Source organism: Saimiri boliviensis, chromosome 7 (genome assembly GCF_048565385.1).
Source record: "Saimiri boliviensis isolate mSaiBol1 chromosome 7, mSaiBol1.pri, whole genome shotgun sequence".
NCBI lineage: Eukaryota > Metazoa > Chordata > Mammalia > Primates > Cebidae > Saimiri > Saimiri boliviensis.
In genome coordinates, this window is record NC_133455.1 from 67789632 (window position 1) to 67813612 (window position 23981).

Here is a 23981-nt window from a genome sequence, read left to right on the forward strand (position 1 = left end):
CAGACCAGAGGGGTGGAAGGGACTGTGGACTATATACATCAGAGCTGTAGTGAGCATCCCACCCAGGGAGGGGACACCGGGGCAGCAGAAGGTGGCGGCCTAGGCCACACCTGGACAATCACAGGCACAAGCTGGAGCCAGAGAGGGGAGCCTGAAATTCTTGTGACTGGGCTTGGCCAGGGATCTGGAAGGAGGAGCAGGAGGCCACCAGCCTTCCAGCGCAGAGCCACGTTCTTGGGGAGCAGGGGGTGGCGCCGGGAGTGTTGCCGATGTGGAGGCATGGGGAGTGGAGGAGAGACCCTGGGGTGGCTGCGATGCGCGCTCTTTATCTGGAGTAGCGCTGGGAGGACTGGGAGAGCTTGATGCTGCCGCTCCGGTTGCTGGCCGAGCTGAAGCCCCCGCCACTGACTCCATACCGGGCCCCGGAGCCAGAGCCAAAGCCGCTGCCACCGCTGAAACCGCTGCTGCTGCCGCCGCCGCCGCCGCCGCCGCCGCCGAATCCGAATCCACCGCCGATTCCACCGCCGATTCCACCGCCGCCTCCCCGGCCAAAGCCACTGCCGGCGCCGCCGCCGGCGCCAAAGCCACCGCCCAAGCCTCCACCGTAGCCACCTCCTGAGGCGGACGTCGCGCTGCTGCTGCTGACCACGGCTGTGGGGGAGAGGACAGGACCAGGACAGCGATCAGCACCGGCCACCAGGCCCGGGACTATCCAGAGCTGACCACGGCAGCTTTCCACAGGATGGTCATCATGAGAGTTCCAAGACCACAGGCTACTCACTCCCCAGCCTTGAAGCCATTATGAATTAGCCAGAGATTCCTCCCACAGTTCCAGTCTTGATGACCCCCTTGGAGGGGATCTAGCCTCTGAATTTCTCCTCCCATTAAGGGGCCCCCATTGGATATTCCACATTGCCCTTCTAAGCCTGTTAAAGGTGCCCTGAACCCAGAACAATTACAAAAGCCAATCGCTTCCCTCTCCTCTCCCAGGAAACCCCTCCAACTTCCATAAAAATATGTTTAAATTAGTTGCTACTACTCTGGATTAGTACAGATATTTCAGAATTAACTCTCATTTTCCTAGCTACTTTCAGTACTTACAGATACTGACGGCACTCGGACACTCTCCAGACATCCTGTTTGAGAAAGCAAGAGAACGTCGGCCCGTCACAAAGCACATCACCAACAGATCCATGGACCAAGGGCGTGAACAGCAGACAGAGCTGAACAGAGAAGCCTGGCAGATCGGTGAGCTTTCTCCACCCCTCTCTGGGCCATTGCAAGGAGAGTCTGTGGGCACTGGTTGCATACACGCTTCGGCTGCCTGGGAGGGAGTGGGCTGGTAGAGGCAAATGCTTCTCTGCAAGGCCTCTCTTTATATAGCAGAGCTCCACCCACGGTTACTTGGTCACTTATCTGGCCCTCGGCATGTGACTTGAGCCAAGGAGCGTGGGAAGACGGGACTGGGGGTTCACCTGTATTCCTCGCCCTCCAGCAGCTTGCGGTAGGTGGCGATCTCCACATCCAGGGCCAGCTTGACGTTCATCAGCTCCTGGTAGTCACGCAGCAGCCGGGCCAGGTCATCCTTCGCCTGCTGTAGGGCAGCCTGCAAGTCTTGGAGCTTGGCATTGGCATCCTTGAGGGCCATCTCCCCACGCTGCTCCGCTTCCGCAATGGCCGTCTGCAGATTGGCATTCTGGGACAAGGGAGGTAAGAAGGATGAGCTCAATGAGAGGGCCCCAGGCCCTTCCTGACGTGCAATGGCTTATCCCATCTTAAAGTCGGGGAACATTTCTCCTCCCCTAGGGTCTCCATCTTGTCTCCATGTGTGGAGATAGTGCCCTGTGAATCACCCAGCCTGAGATCACCTCCAGAAGTCTATTCCAGGGGAGGAGTCCTGAGATCCCAGCCCTCGCCCGTCAGCAGTCATCCCAGGTGCCGGCATCCATGATCATCCCACCTGCTTCTTGACATTCTCAATATCTGCCCGCAGCCTCTGGATCATTCTGTTGAGCTCTATGATCTCACTCTTGGTATTTCTTAGGTCATCCCCATGCCTGCCAGCCGTGGTCTGCAGCTCCCCCAACTAGAGAAAAGAAGGGAAGATGGGGTATTCCTTCAGCTTTGCTTGACTTGTTTCTATACCTCCAACATCACCCACCAAACCTTGGGAAGCTCAGTAAGCATTTGCTAAAATGATAATTGGGTTTCGGCAGGGACATCCCCCAGGCAGAGGAAAGAGAACCTCTGGGTTGTTGTGGTAGATTTCCTACCCTGTAGTTCCTGAGCAAGCTGGAGTCAGTCCCACATAGCAGGTGACCACCTCCCCCAGGGGCAAGACTTTCTGCAACTGAACCACCATTAGAAGGATGTCTTCAGAGGGTAGAACCAAAAGCCACCCACCCACTGACCACTGGGAACTCAGTACCCAGCTGTCCAGTAAGCCACAGCCTCTCTAAAGCCTCCAGTGGATCCTCTAAGAGGTGCCTAGCACCCACCTTGGTCTGGTACAGGGCCTCCGCTTCTGCCTTGCTTCTCTGAGCGATATCCTCATACTGCGCACGAACTTCGGCAATGATGCTGTCCAGGTCCAGGGAGCGGTTATTGTCCATGGACAGAACCACAGACGTGTCACTGACGTGGCTCTGCATCTGGGACAGCTCCTGTTAACACAGAGGGAGCTTGCTCACTTTTGGGGTCTCTGTAACAAGGACACAGGGCCCCAAAGAGATTTCCTGATCAACAGTCTCGTTCACTGACTCCTTGCTCGAAATGTGTATGGACTGCACACTGTCCCCAGCCACTCAGAGAACCCCCCGTCTGCAGCCCATCCTGTGGAATCCCTTCCAAGGGTTCTCATCTCCAGGCTCATCCTACATCCTTGTCTGGGGCCTAGATAAAATGCACCAACCTCAAATCTGGAAACATCTCACTCTCCCTCCATCCCCTCTTAGTAGGTAACATCCTCACAGCATTGTAGAGGGTCCTCAGGAAGTCAATCTCATCTAGCAGGGCATCCACTTTGGCCTGAAGCTCCACCTTGTTCATGTAGGCAGTGTCCACATCCTGAGAAAAGAAGAGCATAAAGGTCTTATTCCCCAAGGAACAAACAACAAACCATAAGAAAGAAAGAGCAGAGGGGACTGCCACAGTGACAGTCTTTGTCTAAGACCAATCTCCACTTGAATGGACACTTTGTATCTCATTAGGATGGTCTAAGTACAATCCTACTAAACAACTAAAAGCTGATGGGATCTTTTAGGGACTTTCCGGACTAAGGTGCACCTGACTTCTGTTTATTGCTCCAAAGGCCTGAACTTGGAAGCTCTGTGGCAGTGAAGTGAGGCGATTCCCCTAACCCAGTCACAGACCTGCAGCTACAAGACTCAGAAACCTCACACACAACCCTTACCTTCTTCAGAGTCACAAATTCATTTTCAGCAGCTGTACGTTTATTGATTTCGTCCTCATATCTGTGTGAGTGAAAACAAAAACAGCTGAGTTTGGTTTTGAGGTTACCATAAACACCACTGATCCCTGGAACTCTGAAAGCTCATCTCTTCCATCTCTCCATCCCTGTCCCGCCCCCTCAGATGAGCACATCCTCTTTACTATCTTCCTGTTTTTTAAGGGGCACAACCATGTCGATTTGCCCAGGCAAACTGTCTGGTTTTAGTACAAACTATCTGGTTTTAGCTAAAAGTTGTGCATCCTGGGAAACCCTCAGTCCCAGGCAAATCTCTGGGATGGTTGATCACTGTGCCCTGAGTTGTCCCAGAATCTTTCAGATGCCAGAACCAGGATTCCCCAAAGTGGCTCATGAGGAAATGCTTCCCCGACTCTAAACGCTTCCTTTTTTTTTTTTTTTTTTTTTTTTTAACACAGTCTTGCTCTGTAGCCCAGGCTGGAGTGCAGTGGTGCAATCTTGGTTCACTGCAACCTCCATCTCCTGGGTTCACACAATTCTCTAGCCTCAGCCACCCGAGTATCTGGGATTACAAGTGTGTGCCACCACACCCAGCTAATTTTTGTACTTTTAATAGAAAAGTACAAAACATGGGGTTTCACCATGTTGGCCAGGCTGGTCTCGAAATCCTGGCCTCAAATCATCTGCCCCCCTCAGCCTCCCAAAGTGCTGGGATTATAGGCATGAGCCACTGTGCCTAGCCTAAACTCTTGCCACAATTTTATTTGCAAAGAACTAAATTGGGGAAGGAAGGTGAGGGGGAACTGAATGAACCAAGCTGTCTTCCATGAAGATAAGGAGAGGGAAATGGGCCAGGCGACACCACTGCCCGGCAGTCAGGGGGCATGCAGAAAGGGCCGAGACTCTGAGACAGGGTGGGTCGCGGCATCTTCCCACTCCTGCCATCACTCACTTCTTCTTGAAGTCCTCTACCAGGTCCTGCATGTTCCTCAGCTCAGAGTCCAGGCGGCTTCTCTCCCCGAGGATGTTGTCCAAGTAGCTCCGCAGGTAGTTGATGTGATTCTCAAAAAGAGGTTCAAGGTTGTTGGTGCCTGAGATGGAACTTGTGCCCTGCTGCTGGAGCAGGTTCCACTTGGTCTCCAGGACCTTGTTCTGTTGCTCCAGGAACCGCACCTGCAACGGTTGCAGGAAGCAACATCAAGCAACACTTGTAGCAGAGGAGCAGAGGGGTCTTCACCCAGGCAGGGCTAGGTGTCTATCTCCCTGTGCCCCCAGCACAAAGACCTAGAAAGGATGCAAAGATAGGCTCCTACTGTAGTCAGAGAGGGTACGGTCAGACGGGTGATCAGTCAGGACACTACACTTGCAGCATGGTTTGGAAAGTTATAGAGGAAGGGGAAACGGGAAGTAGCCCCTTCCTGAAAGCAAGAGAATTAGAAGATTGACCCCTTGGTGTCCCTGGGGACTTCATGACCCGACCTCAACCTCCAAAACTACAGTACACTCTGCAAACATGTACATAAATCTCAGCAGCACCATTTCCACCCATGACTCTACTAGCCCTTCAGAAACAGTGAGGTGGTGCTGGCTGACACACCATAGTTAGCATGACAACACCTCTCTTGAGCCTAGCAGAGAGGCAGCCCCATGAGAGCTATCCTGGTCTGGAGAAGCTCACCAAGCACTCTTCTCTTCTTGACTGGGCTGAGTAGGGGTGCAAAGTCATTTATTTCACCTCAGTCCCTTGGGACTAAGGTTCTACTTATGCTCCTAATCCCTTCTCCAGGGCATTAGTCTCCTCTGCCTGGCACAGCGACATGCAGGGGAAAGGGCTTCCTGGAAAGCCTCAGAGGACAACCTGTATTTGAAAAGTCCCCCATTCTCAGTGGACTCTTCCCTGACAGTGCTCATGACCCTTGCCTTGGGCTGCCTGCCTTGCCAGCCTGGGCCTCAGTGAAGCAATGACTGGAGACTTCGGCAGAGGCTCCGACAAACAGGGTATGTGGTGTTCAGGTCCAAATAGGGGACCGTTTTCTTTCCACACCTCCCCTCACTTGACCATGTGGACAAACTCCGCAGCCCTGACTATCTTCTCAGACCCTAGAGTTCCAGCCTAACTCCTCACCCTCCAGTCTGGCCCATCCAAGACACATTTAAACACTGTGTCCCAGGGATCAAATTCAAGGTCCCTAGCCCAGGAAGGGATGGCCAGCCAGAGTGTCATCACCTTGTCGATGAAGGACGCAAACTTGTTGTTGAGGGTCTTGATCTGCTCCCGCTCCTGGGCCTTTACTTGCCCAATCTGGGGGTCGATCTCCACATTGAGGGGCTGCAGGAGGCTCTGGTTGACAGTCACTTCCTGAATTCCCCCAGGAAAGCCCCCAGGGCCAAAGCCACCAGGACCCCCAAAGCTGCCAGGCCCACCAAAGCCACCAGGGCCACCAAAGCCACCAGCCCCTCCAAAGCCACCAGCCCCTCCAAAGCCACCAGACCCTCCAAAGCCACCAGCTCCACCAAAGCCACTTCCCATTCCTCTGCCACCACCAAAGCCACCACCAAAACCACCTCCATAGCCACCCCCAAAGCCACCTCCATAGCCACCCCCAAAGCCATAACTGCTACGCCCTCCACCAAAGCCACCAGCCCGGGGGCCACCAGCTGCCACACTGATGGAGATGCTCTTGTTGCCACCCAGGTTGTAGAGGCTGCGACTGCCAAAGCCGCCTGCTCCGCTTCGAAAGCCACCGGCCCCTCCGCCAGCTCCCCCAGCCCAGGCCACACTGCTCATCCTGCTGCTGCCAGAGACCACAGCAGAGCGGCCGGAGAAACCCTGGCTCCCGCCACCGGATATCTTGCTGGCTTGTCTGCTCATGGTGAGGAGGTTGGCGAAGAGAAGAGTGTACGTTAAGCAGGGACACTGAGAGTGAGAGGAAGAGGGAAGGGAACTGAAGACCTGTGCAAAATAAATCCCTTTATATACCTTTGAGGAGGTTGTTGGGCTCAAACGAAGGAGAGATAATTAATCCCAAATATTCATGGGTTGGGTTTGCCTCCAAGGCAGTAAGTTTGTTCCAGGCTACCAAACACACCTTGAAAATAATCTGAAATGGTAAAAGTGCTAAGGTGGCAGGCTTTCCTGGCAAGGGGGTGGTGCCTGGCGTTGCCCCATACTGGGGCACAGCCTTCTCCTAGCTTTGTCTGACAGGACCCAGGAGGCATGCTCACCTGCCTCAGGTGCTCAGAAGCCATCCCTCTGCCTGTTAGCTGCCCTGAGTCCTGCAGAGCTCTGCATAGTTCTGGAAAGAATGAAGTGGAGGGGGAATGGGGAGGTTCTGCTTCTCTGAGAGGTGGAGACGGTGGAGCCCACTCACAGCTCTGGGACAGTGTCTTAATGGGATAAGTGTTGCAGGTCTCTCCACGATTACTGAGTACACAGTATGTGCCCGGCTCTGTGCTGGGCTTGGGGATGAAGTGCTGACCTCTTCTTCTCCTTTCCTGGAAACAAAGACCAGAACTCTCACAAATCTACCTCCTATGTTCTCCCTGTACTCCAAGCTTTCGCTCAGGAGGTAGTGACTTTTTTTTTTTTTTTTTTTTTTTGAGACAGAGTTTTGCTCTTGTTACCCAGGCTGGAGTGCAATGGCGCGATCTCGGCTCACCGCAACCTCCGCCTCCTGGGTTCAGGCAATTCTCCTGCCTCAGCCTCCTGAGTAGCTGGGATTACAGGCACGCACCACCACGCCCAGCTAATTTTTTGTATTTTTAGTAGAAATGGGGTTTCACCATGTTGACCAGGATGGTCTCGATCTCTTGACCTCGTGATCCACCCACCTCGGCCTCCCAAAGTGCTGGGATTACAGGCTTGAGCCACCGCGCCCGGCCAAGGAGGTAGTGACTTTTTGGTTTATGACTATCTTCAGAGAAAAGTCCAATTAACACCTATGAGTGTTGACCAGACACTGGCAAAATCCAACATGCCTAATGTTTGTTTCTCTTGAAAACTTCCCAGATAAACTCTACACTATTACACATCTTGGGGTTTCTCTACGGCTTCCTTTCTTGCTCCCCACATTTTGGCATTTCTCTGCTTTTAGCTTAAAGGCCTAGGGAACAAGATACTCAAACGTCAATTCAACAGCAAATTTAGCAAATGTTTACAGACTGCCGAATATGTGCCAGGCCCTGTGCAAAACCCCAGAGACCCAGTCAAGGACAAGACACACAGAGGCCCTGTGGGACCATTCTCTGGTTGAAAGATGTGCTCCTGAGAGTCGCCCACAGACCGCCCCCCCCTCCAACCCCCACCAATCCCCAGAAGGCCAGAGCTGGCAGAGCTGGCAGCACTATGGAACATGTCTGACTCCGAAAGCCCAAAACTGCCAGTCCGGGGTTGTTCAGAAGCTTACGATGGGGCTTAGTTTGTCCAAGAGGAAAGCCATCCTGTGCGTTCTGGAGCCGGCCGAGTTAGCTGCTTATCTCTCCAGGACAGGACTTTTTTTGATCTGTCTGCTACACCTTGGGCCCTTCTAAGGGTGAGGTCTGTATGGCCCAGGCAGGAACCTACTTAGAATTGAGAGAAAGGACAGAGACTTCTTCAGCACTCACTGGACGGGGCTGGGAGTAGCCCATGTGCAAAGGAAGTCAAATTTTCTTCGGTGGCCTAGTTCTTCCGTTTTATCCTTATCTCTCCCCTGTGTCACCTGCCAGGCTGTCCAGCATCCTAGCTCCTCCCCAGGATAAAACCGAAAGCTCTCCAGGAGATTCCAGTCTTGTTAATATACTGGGTCCCCGGACCAAAGCACAGTGCTTGGCCAATAGGAAGTGCTCATAAAGTTTGGTTCGTTGAAAAAAAATGAATGAGTCCTTCAATCAATTATTAATGAATTAATGGTTAAGCCCTTATACTGGATTAAAAGCAGATAAAGCTGGTTGAAAGCTAGTTCAACTCCCATTGCGTGAGCTAGCACAAGCTCATTGAGATTATTTCAATGTGAGGAATCCAGACTTCTCAAATTTGGTGTTCAGATTTAGAAAAATGTACATGTAAAATGAGTGTCACCTCCTCAAGGAAAAAAAATGTAGAACCACAGAATCAAGAACCAATCAATCAAGAATCAATAAATCAATCACAGAATCAAGTTGAAGTTGACTGGACATTTGAGGTCACACAGTCTGCCCCATTCGTTGCTGGATCCCCTCTCCAGTATCTCTGGCTTATGTCCCTGACCTTCTGCAAGTTCTGCCCATGGACTCTGAAGTTAACCCAGGTCCAGCGGGTGGCCACACAGGCTTCCCTCCTCTTTGCTCCTTCAGAGACAATGAACCAAACCCAGGGCTAGACCAGATCCTCCTCATGACTAAGCATGACCAAAGCTGTTTAAATTCTCTACATTTCAGCATCAGTAACCATAAAGATGATCAATCATCTCTGACCCTCTAGATCTCACAGGAACATAGCTAGATGAGTGAAATGTCTGCCAATGTTTTAAGAAACATATCGCAAGGCTGGGGGTGGTGGCTCACACCTGTAATCCCAGCACTTTGGAAGATTCAGCTGGGCAGATTGCTTGAGCCCAGGAGTTTCAGATCAGCCTGGGCAACATGGCAAAACACCATCCCTACAAAAAAATACAAAGATTAGCCAGGTGTGGTGGCATGTGCCTATGGGAGGTCAAGGCTGGGAGGTCAAGCTTGGGAGGTCAAGGCTGCAGTGAGCTATGATTGCACCATTGCACTCCAGCCTATACGACAGAACAAGACCGCATCTCAACAAAAATAAAAAAGAAAGAAAGAAGGAAACGTATCCCAAAAATTAGGCCATATTTTTAAAATAATATTTAAGAGAGCAGGATGGAGGACCTGCCTTTAAACCAGACAGAAATGAGGCTGCTGCTTGTTCAGGTGTGGGGCCTAGAGTCTAGGATGATGGGTCTCTAGAAATTCTTAAACCAGCAGTGATTTAGGGTAATTAGTGCCTCCATCAAGGGGAGATCCCAGTCATTGCCAGATCCCACTGATTCTGAACAATGATTGTCATTCCTCTAGAGGGAATGATCTTGGAGAAGAATCTTCGAGAAGCAATGTCACAACCACTGCTGTCATCAGCTAGTCCTGGGTCTGGGACATCCCCAACAGATGGTGCAAGAAAGGGAAAAAGGACATAATCTATACTTATTCTAGGGGTCGAGGTAGCAGAGAAGGCATGGCTCGGCCTTTGAGAGGACAGGGAGCAAAATGAAGATTGGGGAATACATTTGCGGGACTAGAATGTCAATTCTGATCAGAGTGGTGAGTGAAGGAAGCGGTGGAAGGGGAGGAGATAATCAGTGAGTTGAAATTCTTCTTGGTTGGGCCCAGCCCTCTAAACTTGAAGGAACTGATAAACATTTTGAGAAAACAGAGTTAGTTTACAGTCACCCCCAACACCTGAATTATCTGAAGTTTATTAACTTAGCACCCTAAGTGCTTTCTCCCTGCAGAGAAGAGTGAGTCACTGGATTGCAATGTGTGAAATCAGAGACTCGAAGGGCACTATGGCCAGGAGGCTCTCCAGTCCACTCCTCTACCTCGAGGCAAAATCCACTTGGCCGCTTCCTACTCTTCAAGATCCCCATGGAAGGCGATTCATCAAATCTCCTGACTTGCCCAGGCCAGCAAGACCCCACCCTGACCCAAGGAACGTCTTCGTGGATCTAGCTTTCAGACCTTCCGCTCCATTTCACAGGAGCCTGACTCTTTTATGGGATCAGTGAAGTTGTGGTCAGCAGGAGCCCCAGTCACCTGTCTGTCATGGCATGGCACCCAGACCTCTCTGGGTGTGAAGGTCCCTTTTAACACACATACAAAATTATATTGACCTTCACACATGTCAGAACTTATACTTCCAGTATCCTTTGAGAACGTACATTTTACTATGAATATAGCAACACTTTACATAAAGTTGTGGTTCATGATCATATACATTTGAAAGTGGCAATACATACACGTAAAAAGACACACTATTCCCTCAATCGAGAGACAGCTACATCCATATGCATTGTCAGAACCCTTGCAGTCCTGACTCAACGTTAACCCTAACTGGGGCCTCTCAGCCTCAGGTCTCAAGCTCCTGCCCCTTCCACCGCTGGACACTTGCCGTATTCCCCAACGAGCACTGTTACCCGCTATCTTCCCTGTCCTTGTGTTCATCGGCCTCTGGCCCTGGCAGGCCTTCAGTACAGGGGAACTGAATTGAGATGAATTTGCTCTTATCTGGCCTTCAGGAGTAAAGCACACAACCTTCCCCGGCTTCTGTATCACAACCCTTCCAATAGTACAAATGCAGTGGAAGTCACAGACACCCACCTCCCAATTAGATAGACCCAGTTGTTTCTCCCAGTCCTCAGTACACCTGGTTTCCAGGACTCTTCCATTAATATGTTAACGGACCTCTTAAAACTACAGTGCCTTGCTAAGATAGGATACTCGAAGGTGGCTTCAAGTCCACCAGAACTAATAGGAAGCCCGTTTCTGTCTGTGACTGGGGGCACTGTCTTCTTTCAGTGCAAGCTGAAATTTTGTCCCCTTCTGTTGCTCTTGACTCGCATCAGTCCTGCCTGGGAAGGAGGAATGGTAAAGCGTGGGTTTTTTCATTGTGTTGTGTTCCGTTTTTGAGAGAGAAAGAGAGTGTCTCACTCTGTTGCCCAGGCTGGAGTGCGGTGGCACAATCTCAGCTCACTGCAACGTCAACCTCCCAGGCTCAAGACATCCCCCGACCTCAGCCTCCCAAGTAGCTGGAAAACAGGTATGCACCACCATGCCCAGATAATTTTTTTTATTTCTGGTCTTGAGCTTCTAGGCTCAAGGGAGCCTCCCGCTTCAGCCGCCCAAATTGCTGCAATTGTAGGCATGAGCCACTATGCCGGCCAGCTTCCTAGTTTTAAATAACTCACTTCTTCTCCCTGCTATAAGAATAGACTAAAGGGACAACGTTCACAAAGCACTTACAGAGAAAATAAACAGAACAGTAAAAATGGGGAAAAAAAAAAAAAGTTTGCCCTGAATAAGGCTGTATTTACATAAGATTCCTCTGCATGATAAGAGCTGTCCGTTTGTATTTGTGCTGAATCATGGCTGGCTGGCAGGCCTGCTCAAACCAGAGGCTTGTACACAGCAGAAATCACAACCTTGTTCTCACTGAAGAATTCCCAAAAGATCTTGGGAAGTTATTAAACAGTTGTCTTGAAACAAACGATAAAAGCGGAGGTGAAAAAAAAAGCATTAAGTGGTCATCCAACCTGGGAAAGAGGAATTTAAGAGAAAAATTACATTTATTTCTCAATGCAATGATTTGAAAAGCATGGGTCTGTCTCCACTGAGGAATTGGAGGGGATCCAGTTGGACATAAAGCAAGGGGTACAATCAGGGTAGAAAATAAGGGGACTAGGGGATACTGTAAGTAACCTAAGGGGACTTTAAATAGCAATTCATAGCCCCTAGCATATGAAAGGTGCTCAACAAATATTAAAGGAAAGGACGGATGTCAGTGTGCAGGTGAGAGACCATTCTGCCAAGAGACAAAGCAACGGCAGCAAACCTCGTCTTCCTGAAAACACACCCTCATAGGAAAAAGAGTGGAAAAGGAGGCGGAGCCATGGCAAGGCTTAGCGTTACAGCTTCGTGGCAGGGGAGGGAAGTGCAGAGTGGTGCTTCCCAGACTGGAATTCAAAGCACATCAGGGGCCTCCAGGCCACACCCTGAGAGCAGGTGGCCCAGAGCTAACTCCTCATCTGTTTCTGAGCTTAATCTCTCGGACACGCCTTGTTCTGAGCTTGTCTAGTCTTGGAACATAAAGCCCAAACCCCAAACAAATTGGACAATGGGCCAACCCGTATCCTCCACAGCCTGGCCTCCACCTTTCTCTCTAGCGTCCTCTCCCACCACTCCCTGTCCTGTCTTGAGTGACGCTAAGCTGCTTTTGGTTTAGTACTGCACTGAGCCACACTTCCCTGTCTTTACTCTCCAATTCTTGCTGCCGAGAGCACCCTGCTCCCCTGCAACCCTCTCTCAAGCTCCAGGTCCACATCCTTTTTACATGGCTGGCTTCACAGGTGTCACTTCCTCCAGGAAGCCTTCCTTGAATCCCTGGCAAAAGCCAATGCTTCTCCCTTATGCGTCCAGAGCCTCAATGCTTGCATACACCATTCCTTTTAACATTTTCCTGAAAGTGTGGAAAATGCATATTTAATGTGTCTACATTCCTCACACTCATGCACTATATTTGTATTGGACTATGCCCTTCTCAGGGGTGAGAACCACGCTGCAATCAGCTTTAAATCCTCGCATGCTCACACAGAGCCTGACACAGTGTAGGCGCTCAACAATGCTTGTCCAGCTGAAGCACCTGCCCCTGATGTGCTCTTGGGTGGCGGATTCACAGGAGAAGGAACTCCCAGTCCAACGGGGAAAATGCCGTAGCTTCACAGGACACTGCACAGAAAAAGGGGTGTGACCAAAATCCAGTCTGAGGAGGCCTCAGGGAGACAGAACAGCAGGGCATTCCAAAGAGCTGGAGCCACTCCTAGAAGACTTCTAGAAGAAAGGACTCCTCTGAGGGATCAGAGTCCTGCCCTCTGTAAGGAGAGCACCTGCCTCTGTTTCTAGCATCTAGGGCCTGCTTCTTCCTCAAGACCCCACTCCAATACCACCTCCTACATGAAGTCTCCTGTGGTTGCCAACCCCCCACTCAAGGCTAGAATGAATTTTGCTCTCCTGTGGACTGTCATGTCCTTCATTTGTAACTTCCAAAGGCATTCATCTGTCTATCTGTTTACCGAGTTATTTATGTACATATTTTTATCTCGACATTATCGTCTGTATTGAAAGCTCCTTGAAAACAAAGTCTAATTCGTATTTATATAATGGGTCCCCATTGCCCAGCACAAACTAGGCACTCAGTAAACCCTGTTCAATTAACAGTTGTTAAACAGCTACTATATGGCAAGCACAGTGGTCCTGGAACATCAAGATGAATAAAGTCCTGGTTCCTGTCCATAAAAATTTAGACTAGTGCATTGTTGAGGAAATGAGCAGATGGGTGAACAGATGGATGAATGGATGGGTGGATAGATGGATAGGTGGATGGATGGGTGAATAGATGGATAGATGGATGGATGGATGGATGGATGAGTAGATGGATGGATGAGTGGATGGATGAATGGATGGGTGAATGATGGATGAATGGATAGGTGAATGGATGGATGGATGGATGGATGGATGGGTGAATGGATGGATAGATGGATGGATGGGTGAATAGATGGATAGATGGATGGATAGGTGGCTGGATGGATGGATGGATGGATGGATGGATGGATGAATGGGTGGATTAGGGATTTGCCAACCTGCAGTTGGACCCTTCAGATGTGAAAAGGGATTTCCATATACTTAGAGGGGAAGCATTTAAAAGAAAAGGGAGAGCACAGGGTCTCCAACGGGGTAGGTAAATGCAAACCATGTCTCCCTGTTCCCTGAGCACTAGGAGCTGGCCAGAATCCAATTTGAAGGATCAGAGAGAAAGGTGGTGCCTATTATCTCAGCAGTGTATTTATCCCAAATAATCCCCTTTGACTAGCCAGCCAGCTTCAAACATGTAAATCAAGGTCAGGTTCCACTCCCCTGGACTGTTCTAGAAACAGAGGCCAACATGAGGGTTTTTCCTCCTTTATGTAAAATAGGAGACTTTTTATATCAGTAAGAAACACTGACACACTCACATAGCCATGTGCCTGTGAGTGCAAACACATTTATTCTAAGATGCACATACTCACATATAATCTATGGCCTGACCTTGCAGTGTAAATCACTGAGTTCAACCAAAGAGACACAGAAATGTGGAGGGCCGCTCAGGCTGGCTGCTCCCACACTTCCCTTGCTCAGGGGGCATGGGAAATGCTTTAACCTGCCCCTTGCCTCTCAGTGGGGCCCATCCTGCAACCTCCTGGTGAGTGAACCTGAGAAACTCCACCCCTACTTTCAACCCTTACCTCCTCCTCCCCACCCCAGAAACTCAAAAAAAAAGAGCCCATCAGCATTTTGCCAGGGGAGGAGTGCAGTCCTGGGAAGAAGCCAAAGCCGCCAAATGTGGCTGCAGAGACTTCCTGTTCGGATGCATGGGGCTCAATGAGCCCTAAGACCATGGGGACACTAGGGCCAAACCGGTGAAGCATAGAGCCCAGGCTGCTCCTGGCAAAGTTCCCTGCTCAGAAAGCACAGGCCCCTGAAATTAACCCTTTGCTGCTCTGTTCTTGCTTTCTCAAAGGCAGAGTAACCCTGAGCTACCTTGGATCTGCACGAGGGCCCCATGAGTCGGGACTGGTCCTGGGCAAACTATATGCCTTTCTGCCTGCACACCGTGAGGCCCCGTGGGCACAGGGCTGGAGAAACTGGAGTCTGAATGAACTCGGTGGTAGTCAAGGGTGGGCGGCGCAGTTGGGTGGCCAAGACAGAGAGCGCATTCTGCATCTGTAGCAAACGGATTCGCGCCAGACTGCAGAGCAGGAGCTAGGGAGTCTTTGGAAAAGGGGAGACTGTGCTGCTCCAGGTACTTGGAATTGGTCCAGTATAGAAAAAGGGTGTCGTCAAAGGCTCTACCCAGACCCCCACCTCTGACTGTCCCCTCCCTGCTTCTGTAATCAAACAGCTCCCTCCACTGCTGCTTCAGAAGTCCTGCTCCACCTCTGCCATTCTCTACCACTCAGGGACAGCACCACAGACATAACCCCAGGCACTGCTGAGGAGCTGGGGAAGTGAGCAGCTTGTGAAAGCTCCAGGAGAATGACGCGCATGCACGCCTCCTTCCCACAACCTTGGAACCGTTTCCTGAAAGCCTTGTTGGTCCAGTGAGGCTTAGCCCCATGCGTGGAATTTCATGAAAACAGCGAGGCCTGGCTAGACACAGAGGATAAGCACTCTCATTAGCTCCATAACTTCTTGCTCTATATTTAGCAGAAACCCCTGGCCTGCCTCTCTCATACCTGTCAAATGCCGCCCCCTACCCACCCTGCAGACTTACCTTCAGTCCAGGATCAGCACTGAAACAGTGCTGCCCCAGGGTGCCCTACAATCGACAATGCATTTAAAAGTGTTGGCTGCCTCTTGAATTTGTACAACCACCCTGTAGGCAGGCTTCAGTCTCTATACACTGTACTTCTTCCCCAGTAATTCGAGCAACTTAGAAGTAGAGACCTGAAAAATTAGTAGATGACCCTGATCTGTGTGGACAGATCCTTCAGACCCTAAGCATCCACCTTCACCAAAATTATCTGGTTATACAGGATTCTAGAGACCTCTCCCCAGAGAACAAAGACCATTGCTCAGAATGAATGACAAAAGCATTTTATTGAAGATTCACCTGCAGATGATAAGAGGGAATGAGAGGAGAGAATGGGACACTGAGGGGTTCTTGCCCTAAGCTTGTAGGGCCAGGTACTGCCAAGTGATGGAGAAGTGGTTTGGTTCTGATGTAGATGGATAATCCAGGATCTGCTGGGAGATAGCGTTGGGCTAGGAAGGGACATATGTGACCCCAGTAATTCTGGAGATGACACTCCCGGTAATCTTCTTCTCTGTCCGTGGGAGGTGAGAGGTCAGCTGACATCCCTCCCATTCCAGGTGGGTCACCAGGCCCACATCAAGAAGAAGCACCAAACTCCAAGAGGCAGAATCCCCATCCCAGCACAGATCATCCTGGGGCAGAGAGAGCCCATGGGATAGTGGAGGGGACACTAGTGACAGAAGCCCCAGAGAGGGAGGATGGAGGCGAAGTGAAGGAAGCACAGACACCAGTGCTGGGCCCAGCTGGGCTCAGGGGGCTGCAGGGACCGTCTCCTCTATCGGGGGGATCTCTTGTTCAGGGTGGTGGTAGAGATGATCTTGCTGCTGGAACTGCCAGAGACACTGCCACCAAACCCAAAGCCACTTCCGGAGCCTGAGCCAAAGCCACTACTCAGGCCGAACCCCGAGCCACTTCCAAATCCTCCACCGATGCCTCCAGTGCTCGTGCTACCGCTGACCACAGCTGCCGGGGAGACGCAAAAGATAGTTATTCCAACAGTGCCAGCAGCCCGGGGTCTCAGCCCAGATCTGGGTGAATGAACAACTTCCATGGGAGCGGAAGGTACTTACAGATGCTCACGGCACTCGGGCATTCTCCGGACATTCTGTGGGGGAAAGAAAAGGCTGTGAGCCTCAGGGAGCGCAGAGCTTCGTTCAGTTAGCAGGTCTCACTTGCCTCTCTCATCTTTGAGCAGCCTCTGAGTTTGAGGGCGCAGTGTGAACCTGTGATCCCAGCTGTCCTGGTTTGTGATGCGTGCCGCCCAGCAGAAGCACAAACTCATGGCCCCGGACCTCTCCACCCCTCATGTTCGCACCCGGCCTACTCCCTCACCTGCACTCCTCGCTCTCCAGCAGCTTGCGGTAGGTGGCGATCTCAACGTCCAGGGCCAGCTTCACACTCATGAGCTCCTGGTACTCGCGCAGCATCCGTGCCAGCTCCTCCTTGGCCTGCTGCAGGGCAGCCTCCAGCTCTATGCGCTTGCTGTGGGCATCTTTAAGGGCATTCTCACCACGCTGCTCTGCATCAACCACAGACGCCTGCAGAGTCTGGCACTATTGACAAGGGTATTAGATAGGCGGTCAGCAGTGCCCTGCTTTCAAAGCCTCTACACCTGTCCCCTCCCCTGGGCCATCTTTTCTTGGGTTAGGACGTGAAGATTCTATCTGTTCTGCCCACTTTCCCTGACACTTACATGCGTCATTCACTCCAGCCATAGCCCACAAATGCCTCCACCAGACTGATTAAATAAAGATGGCCAAAAACCAATGAGGAAGAGCCAAGAAACCTATAGACAGGAGCGTTATGGTGTGCCAACTATGATATTGGTGAAAAGATCTGGGTGTGGCTTGCACAAAGAGCTATGAATTCCCTGCAACAGGCTCAGGGTCTTCTGGCCCGATGCTTTATCCGCTTGTCCATTCTGGAGATGCCTGCCTGAGACCCCTGGCCTTGTGCTCCATCTGGAAGGGAGTGACACCCACCTGCTTCTTGATGTTCTCGATCTCTGCCCGCAGCCTCTGGATCACCCTGTTGAGCTCTGCGATTTCACTCTTGGTGTTCTTCAGGTTGTCACCATGTTGGTCAACTGAGACCTGGAGCTGCTGGACCTAATACCCAAGGAGACACAGAGAACCGGGGGTCAAGGGCATTTGGGTAGGGTCCATTCTCAAGTGAACTCAGTGGGAATTGCCACAGGTGGCAAGAATAACACCAAATGTCAAGTAATTTCTAATCAGACCAGGACCAATGATTCCTAGGAGAGTCTGTTCATACCTGACTTCTGTTGGGCTTGAGCTAAAGACTACCTGTTCACAGACATCAAAAGCAGAGCCCCAGAGCCAGCCCCATCTCCTGAGAGATCCACACCACCCACCTTGGTCTGGTACAGGGCCTCGGCCTCGGCCTTGCTCCTCTGGGCGATCTCCTCATATTGGGCGCGGACCTCGGCAATGATGCTGTCCAGGTCCAGGCAGCGGTTGTTGTCCATGGACAGAACCACAGACGTGTCGCTGACATGGGTCTGCATCTGGGACAGCTCCTGCAGGGCAAATGTCTCACATCAGCCCCCCAGGAAAGCCTTCACTGACCTGATAGAGGCTCAGATAGGAGCAGAAATGGCATTCCCAATGTGTAGGAAGGGGAGACACGGGTAAAGTTCTAAGCAGAAATCAAGTGGATATGACAGCTCAGGATGGAAAAACAATGATTCTAGTCTTTACTGGTCCCCAGGAACCATAAGCCACTCTGTCTAATGCGGCGAGTGCTGGTGTGTTGCCTCAAAGGGAATGGAATGGATCCATTTCACTAGAAAAATGCTTAGACAGCAATGAATTATATTGCAAGCACTCTTTAGATCTAATCACCCCTTCTGAGACCACATCTGGTTCTAAGAATCTCCCTGTTGAATTTCCCACTTCAAACCGTTCTATGCACGACCTTGATGAGAACCCGCTACCCTAAAATGAGGGAGCTGGAGTCCTTTCAAAGAGCTGTAAATCCCAACCAGCAGCCTCACAGATGGGGGATTCCCTTTCCCTGAATGAAGGGGAGGATGGAGCCCTCACCGCATCATAGAGGACCTTCAGGAAGTTGATCTCGTCATTAAGACTGTCCACCTTAGCCTCCAACTCCACCTTGTTCATGTAGGCAGCATCTACGTCCTGCAGAGGAGGAAGGAGGATAAGAGATGAGGGGCAGGAATGCCAGTGAGGGAACAGGGTGCTAAGTGACACCTACGGGTGTTCTCAACAGCATTTAGGAAAGACTACCCAGCAGCAGGTGAGCTGGTGGGGACCAGCTATTTTACATATTCTGCCCCTAGAGCCCCCTGAAGACACGGAAGTTAATTATCCAAATAGGCTTTTCTAGCAGTATGGAGGTTTCTCAGAAAACTAAAAATAGAACTACCATTGGATCCAGCAATCCCACTGCTGGAATTCCACTTAAAGGAAAAGAAATCATTGTAACAAAAAGACACCTGCACTCATGTTTATCACAGCACAATTCACAACAGCAAAGATACGGAATCAACCTGAGTGTCCATCAATGGATGATTGGATAAAGAAAATACGGTACATCGACACAATAGAATACTATTCAGCCATAAAAAGAGAATGAAATTATGTCTTCTGCAACAATGTGGATGGAACCAGAGCCACTATCTTAAGTGAAATAACTTAGGCACAGAAAGGCAAATACCAATGTCCTCGCTTATAAGTGGGAGCTAAATTATGTGTACACATGGACACAGTGCATGGAGTGATCCACAAGGAACACTTGAAAGAGGTAGGGAGGGGGAATAATGAGAAATTACTTACTGGATACAATGTATGTTATTCCAGCAATGGATGCACCAAAAGCCCTGACTTCACCACAACACAAACTATCCATGTAACAAAATTACGCTTGTACCCACAAATTTATAAAAATAAACAAAAATCGGCTTTCCATCCAACTTGAATTCCTTAGAACCTGGTTTGGTTACCTGCTTTCTTTGACTGTATAGATCTGGACAGTTCCAAGTGTAGCGCAGATGAGGCAGAGACGGACCAAACCCATGACTTCAGCCAAAGACCACTCCCCAAGGGAAGGCAACTCCCTACCTTCATCTCTTACCTTCTTGAGAACCACAAATTCATTCTCAGCTGCTGTACGTTTGTGGATCTCCTCTTCATACCTAGGGGTGGGCAAGGGGAGAAAAAGGCAAAAGCCCACAGTGAGCCGGCAGTTCTCAGATCTCTGCTGCTCATTGTCAAACATTCCCAAACAAATTTGGAAATATCCAGGTAATTAGTTACATTTCCCATGTTCATACTGATCTTCATTTAACCTACATTCATTGAATATAGAAAGTACTAGTTTAAGCCAGGGTTTATTCAGAGACACGAAAACCAAACTTTAAAGAGACTGTTTTTGAGAGAAAACCCAGCAATGATGTAGTTGATTTAATGTCCATGGAAGGGCTGTCCTTTTGGCCGTTTGGCAGATTAAATTTTTAGCAATGTCATCAGCACACTCCATTTCCCTTTGTCTGGTGGATGAGTGAATTGAGGGAGAGGGTTGGTCCTATCCCGTAGCGAGTTTAATGAGAGGTACTGTGTATTCAGTGTTCACTCTGTGGCCTGAGATATGCCACATGCTTTCTCTGTTTCATTTCATCTCATTTAATTCTCACAACCCATAAAGTAGGAATACTATTCCCATTTCAGAGATGAATAAAACTGAAGCTCAGAGAGGTTCAGCAACTTACCCAAGGTCACACAGCTAGTAAGTGAAGAATCAGTATGCAAACCAGCTCCATCTGTCTCTATAGCCTGTATTCTTCTGACCATACTATACTGCTTTTCATCTGTTTGGTTTCTGATCTTGCTCATATATGGCAAACCCAAATCCCTGAATCTATCATTAAATTTCTGTTTGGAACAACTTGTGATTACTAGACCTCACCCTATGAAAATATGACTTATGTGGACATAGGAAAACAGACTACAGGCCCTTCCTAGCCCCCCCAGGATGTCTTCAGAGCCTGAGATTCTAAGCCACTGGAGAGAGCCCCAGAAGCCTGGGGCAAGGCTGGGCACATGTGTCCGATGGCGTCCTCTCCTTCCTCCCCACGTACTTGGTCTTGAAGTCCTCCACGCTGTCCTGCATGGTCTTCAGCTCAGACTGCAGGCGCCCTTTGTCATTGACCAAGGTATCTAGCTGCTTCCTCAGGACACTGAGGTAGGTCTCAAAGAGGGGCTCAAGGTTTTTGCTGGAGGTGGTGGTCGTCTGCTGCTGGAGCAGGTTCCATTTGGTCTCCAGGACCTTATTCTGTTGCTCTAAGAACCGCACCTGTGTTGAAAAAGGACCCAGCCAACTGATGAGGGCCTGAAGTGTAGCAGGAGGGCCAGCCAAGGGTACCGTCAAACCAATCAATCCGAGGCAACCACACGGCCCAAGAACCACACAAGTAGGGCCACCATGTTGCATCTCCAGGGCACCATTCACTCGGGTCAACATGATGGCCCCACTCTCAAGCCCATAATGCCAGAGAAGCCACATGGGTTGTGGAGAACAGAGCACAGCCAGAGCAGCAAGGCCTGACGGGGCAGCAAGAACAACTTCCTAACCACAGGCATCCAAAGCCCCAGAGAAGAACGTTTATGAAATAACAAAATAAAATCAGGAGACACCACACTCTGGAGGCTCTTGCATTAAAGTGATCCTGACCCAAGGCAAACGAAAGATAAAGTCACTAAAGACTTTTTAAATAGGCTTATTTATCAATGGACTTGGTGTGTCCCTGTGAACCTGTGCACAACGGAGTATAGCTATTTAAAACCGGCACCCTATACACAGTGGGAGTCTCACCTAAACTCCATTCTGCAAAAGACTTCCCTGAACTTTCCCTCCCTTTATGAAAAAAATCTAGCCAGACAAATTAAGATAGCAGCTTAGCATGACATTTCCACTTTATGAGCCTCAGAATTGAAAGGAAAGTAGGTAAGGGAGACTGATCCCATTTTGAACCCAAAAGGTAAAGCGAGATGAGATGAGATAAAGATGCACCGAAGACCCCTGAGTTTTTGCTGTCATATCTGTATGTCCTACAGTCACAGTAAAACCTCTTTAAGCTACTATGGGTTTATTCAAACCAACAAGAAGAGCAAATATGCCCCTCGATCTACTCCAACATTGTTTATTCTTGCCCCTTACGTTGAAGCTACCTGAGACTTTAATGCCTGGTGAGCCAGGGCAATCTGGACCCAAGGGCGGCACTCATCACCCAGTCTTCAATCTTGGGATGACTCGACTCTCTGGGGCTTCACGGCTCACTGTCATCCATCATGCATGACTAACTGAGCTTAACGAACTTGAACTTCTAGACCTTGCATGAAAAAGGAAGTTGGGCTACGAAAAGAAAAGAGACCTGCCTCCTCCTCTTTTGAACAGACCCAGTGTTGCCCAGAGTCAAGGAAATGAAAAAGTAAATTTCCAAGGCCCTGGTGAGACCTAGACGCTGACACTGGAGCTAGTCCCTTTTTCATTTGCAAAATCAGCTTGGTTTTCTTCTGTTCCGAGAACAGAAATGGCAATCGTTAAACAATTAATGGAGCTGACTGCAATATATTCAAAACCAAAATTGAGAAAAAGCAGGGAAATAACCAACCCACTTTATAGCTGGGATGACTAGAGCCAGAAAAGCCAGATGATTTGTCCAGTATCCCACAGCGTGTCTAGGGAATTTCAAACATTTAACTGCCTTGAGCATCTCATCTTCCCATCAGCCATGGGTCAAAAAAGGAAGGCTCGGAGTCACAATTCCCCTTCAACAGCTGAGGAATTGGGGCCCGGAGAACTTCAGTGGTCTTCCCAGCACCTGTGACAGGCTCAGGTCTGAGACACCAGGACTCAGGACCCCTCTCTTCTAACTGCCCCTCTCCGGCCTAGGACACAGCTCACCTTGTCGATGAAGGAGGCGAACTTGTTGTTGAGGATCTTGATCTGTTCACGCTCCTCCGTGCGGACTTTCTGGATCTCAGGGTCAATCTCCACATGGAGCGGGGTCAACAGGCTCTGGTTGATGGTGACCTCCTGAATTCCCCCAGCAGGGCAGACGGGGAAGCCAGGGCCACCCTTACCACTAAAGGAGCCCCCAAATCCACCGCCGAAGCCAGCAGCACCGAAACCAGCTCCAAGGCCACCGGCACCAAAGCCACCAGTGCCGAAGCCACCAGCACCCCCGAAGCAGGCGCCTTGTCGTGACCCAGCCATACTCATGGAGATGCTCTTGTTGCCCCCAAGGTTGTAGAGGCTCCTGCTCCCAAAGCCCCCAGAAGAGCATCGGCCGGCACCTCCAGACACAGAGGCTGAGCTGAAGGCATGTCTCTTGATGCCGCCTACGATGGCCGAGCCACAGCTGAAGCCCCGGGGCCCGCCTCGGACACACTGCTGTCTGGCAATCATGGTTGCAGAGAAGAGAGTGAGCCGGGAACTGTCAGAGAAGCTAGAGGGCCCAGGCTGGTGAATACTGGAGCCCTCAGCCTGGGTCTCTTTTATCTGCTGGAGCAGCAGGGCTTGGTTGCAGGGGCATAAAGGGAAAAATCCGAAACATCTCTGGGCTTGGCCCTTGGCACAGGCCCATCCTTCCCGCACCTGCTGAGCATGTCACTAAACACACCTACAGAAGTCATCTGGAGGGCACAGGTTACTGGATCCCATCACAATCCCCTCTGGGAGAAACTGAACCGGTGCCCCGGGGCCTCCTCATCAGAAGCCTCTGGCTGGGCCCAGCCCTCCGGGCCCCCACCCACTGCACCTCCATCTCACCAGCCTCACAGCACCTCCCTCCTCCAGAAAAGACACCCATCACCCATCCTCTCACCCCACAGAATGTGGAATTAGAGGGACTGAGTTTGAGTGCACAGCCTGCCACCTCCGAGCCCTGCAAACCTGAGCAAGTCACCCTCTGAGGCCCAGTTGCTTTACCTGTAAATTGAAAGTAATACAAATATTTGCCTTACCACTTCTCAGGTAAGCACGAGCTAGTGATTGATGGAGTGCTCTGTGAACGGTCAAGAGCCACGTGTATATTTGTTATTCTTAGCTTCTTAGCATTCTTATTCCCCCACATGTACTTGGCTCCATGTACCCATAAGAAGGGGAAATGTTCTGTATTCCAGGCTTAGCCTTCCAAACCTAGATCCAGACTCACCTCAACGTGGCCACCAGCTGCTGAGAACCCTCCGGGCATGGAGCTAGGTACTAAGGAGACAGAGATGCAGGAGGCAAAATCCTCCCCTAAGAAAACCCTGACTGCCTTTCTCAGCCCTGGATCCACGTGCTGCCTCGCAGGCCTCCCTTCGTTCTGCGCTTGCACGATTTAGACGGGCTTTCTCCGGCGCGGGCTGGTAGTGTGCACTCTGCTGCTCCATCTGCTGCCCAGTTGTTTGCTGGGTGCGTTCTGTTTTTCTACAATGG

General features: G+C 50.4%; 2 protein-coding genes across 2 annotated transcripts; both read right to left on the bottom strand.

The window, feature by feature from the left end:
• On the bottom strand, positions 1-6299 carry KRT3 (keratin 3). The gene is made up of 9 exons (XM_010350003.3): positions 5655-6299; positions 4380-4600; positions 3413-3473; positions 2971-3066; positions 2499-2663; positions 1961-2086; positions 1476-1696; positions 1102-1136; positions 1-651 (listed from the first exon to the last, which is right to left on the bottom strand). Exons 1-9 carry the CDS (start codon positions 6297-6299, stop codon positions 326-328), a joined length of 1896 nt encoding a protein of 631 aa, XP_010348305.2. The 3' UTR covers positions 1-325.
• Positions 6300-15816: 9517 nt separating this feature from the next.
• On the bottom strand, positions 15817-23063 carry KRT4 (keratin 4). Its single transcript, XM_003939197.4, has 9 exons — positions 22464-23063; positions 20638-20852; positions 19635-19695; positions 18584-18679; positions 17893-18057; positions 17501-17626; positions 16851-17071; positions 16589-16623; positions 15817-16481 (listed from the first exon to the last, which is right to left on the bottom strand). Exons 1-9 carry the CDS (start codon positions 22965-22967, stop codon positions 16294-16296), a joined length of 1611 nt encoding a protein of 536 aa, XP_003939246.1. The 5' UTR covers positions 22968-23063; the 3' UTR covers positions 15817-16293.
• Positions 23064-23981: the final 918 nt, after the last annotated feature.

Excerpts from the sequence above, each read along its gene's own strand:
- KRT3 (XM_010350003.3), bottom strand. The coding sequence starts at position 6,299 with ATGAGCAGACAAGCCAGCAAGATATCCGGTGGCGGGAGCCAGGGTTTC. Across the intron at positions 2,664-2,970 it reads TGAGGACCCTCTACAATGCT|GAGCTGTCCCAGATGCAGAG; the intron begins GTGAGGATGTTA and ends CTGTGTTAACAG. Across the intron at positions 2,087-2,498 it reads AGGCCCTGTACCAGACCAAG|TTGGGGGAGCTGCAGACCAC; the intron begins GTGGGTGCTAGG and ends TCTTTTCTCTAG.
- KRT4 (XM_003939197.4), bottom strand. The coding sequence starts at position 22,967 with ATGATTGCCAGACAGCAGTGTGTCCGAGGCGGGCCCCGGGGCTTCAGC. Across the intron at positions 19,696-20,637 it reads GTGGAGGACTTCAAGACCAA|GTATGAAGAGGAGATCCACA; the intron begins GTACGTGGGGAG and ends GCCCACCCCTAG. Across the intron at positions 17,627-17,892 it reads AGGCCCTGTACCAGACCAAG|GTCCAGCAGCTCCAGGTCTC; the intron begins GTGGGTGGTGTG and ends CTTGGGTATTAG.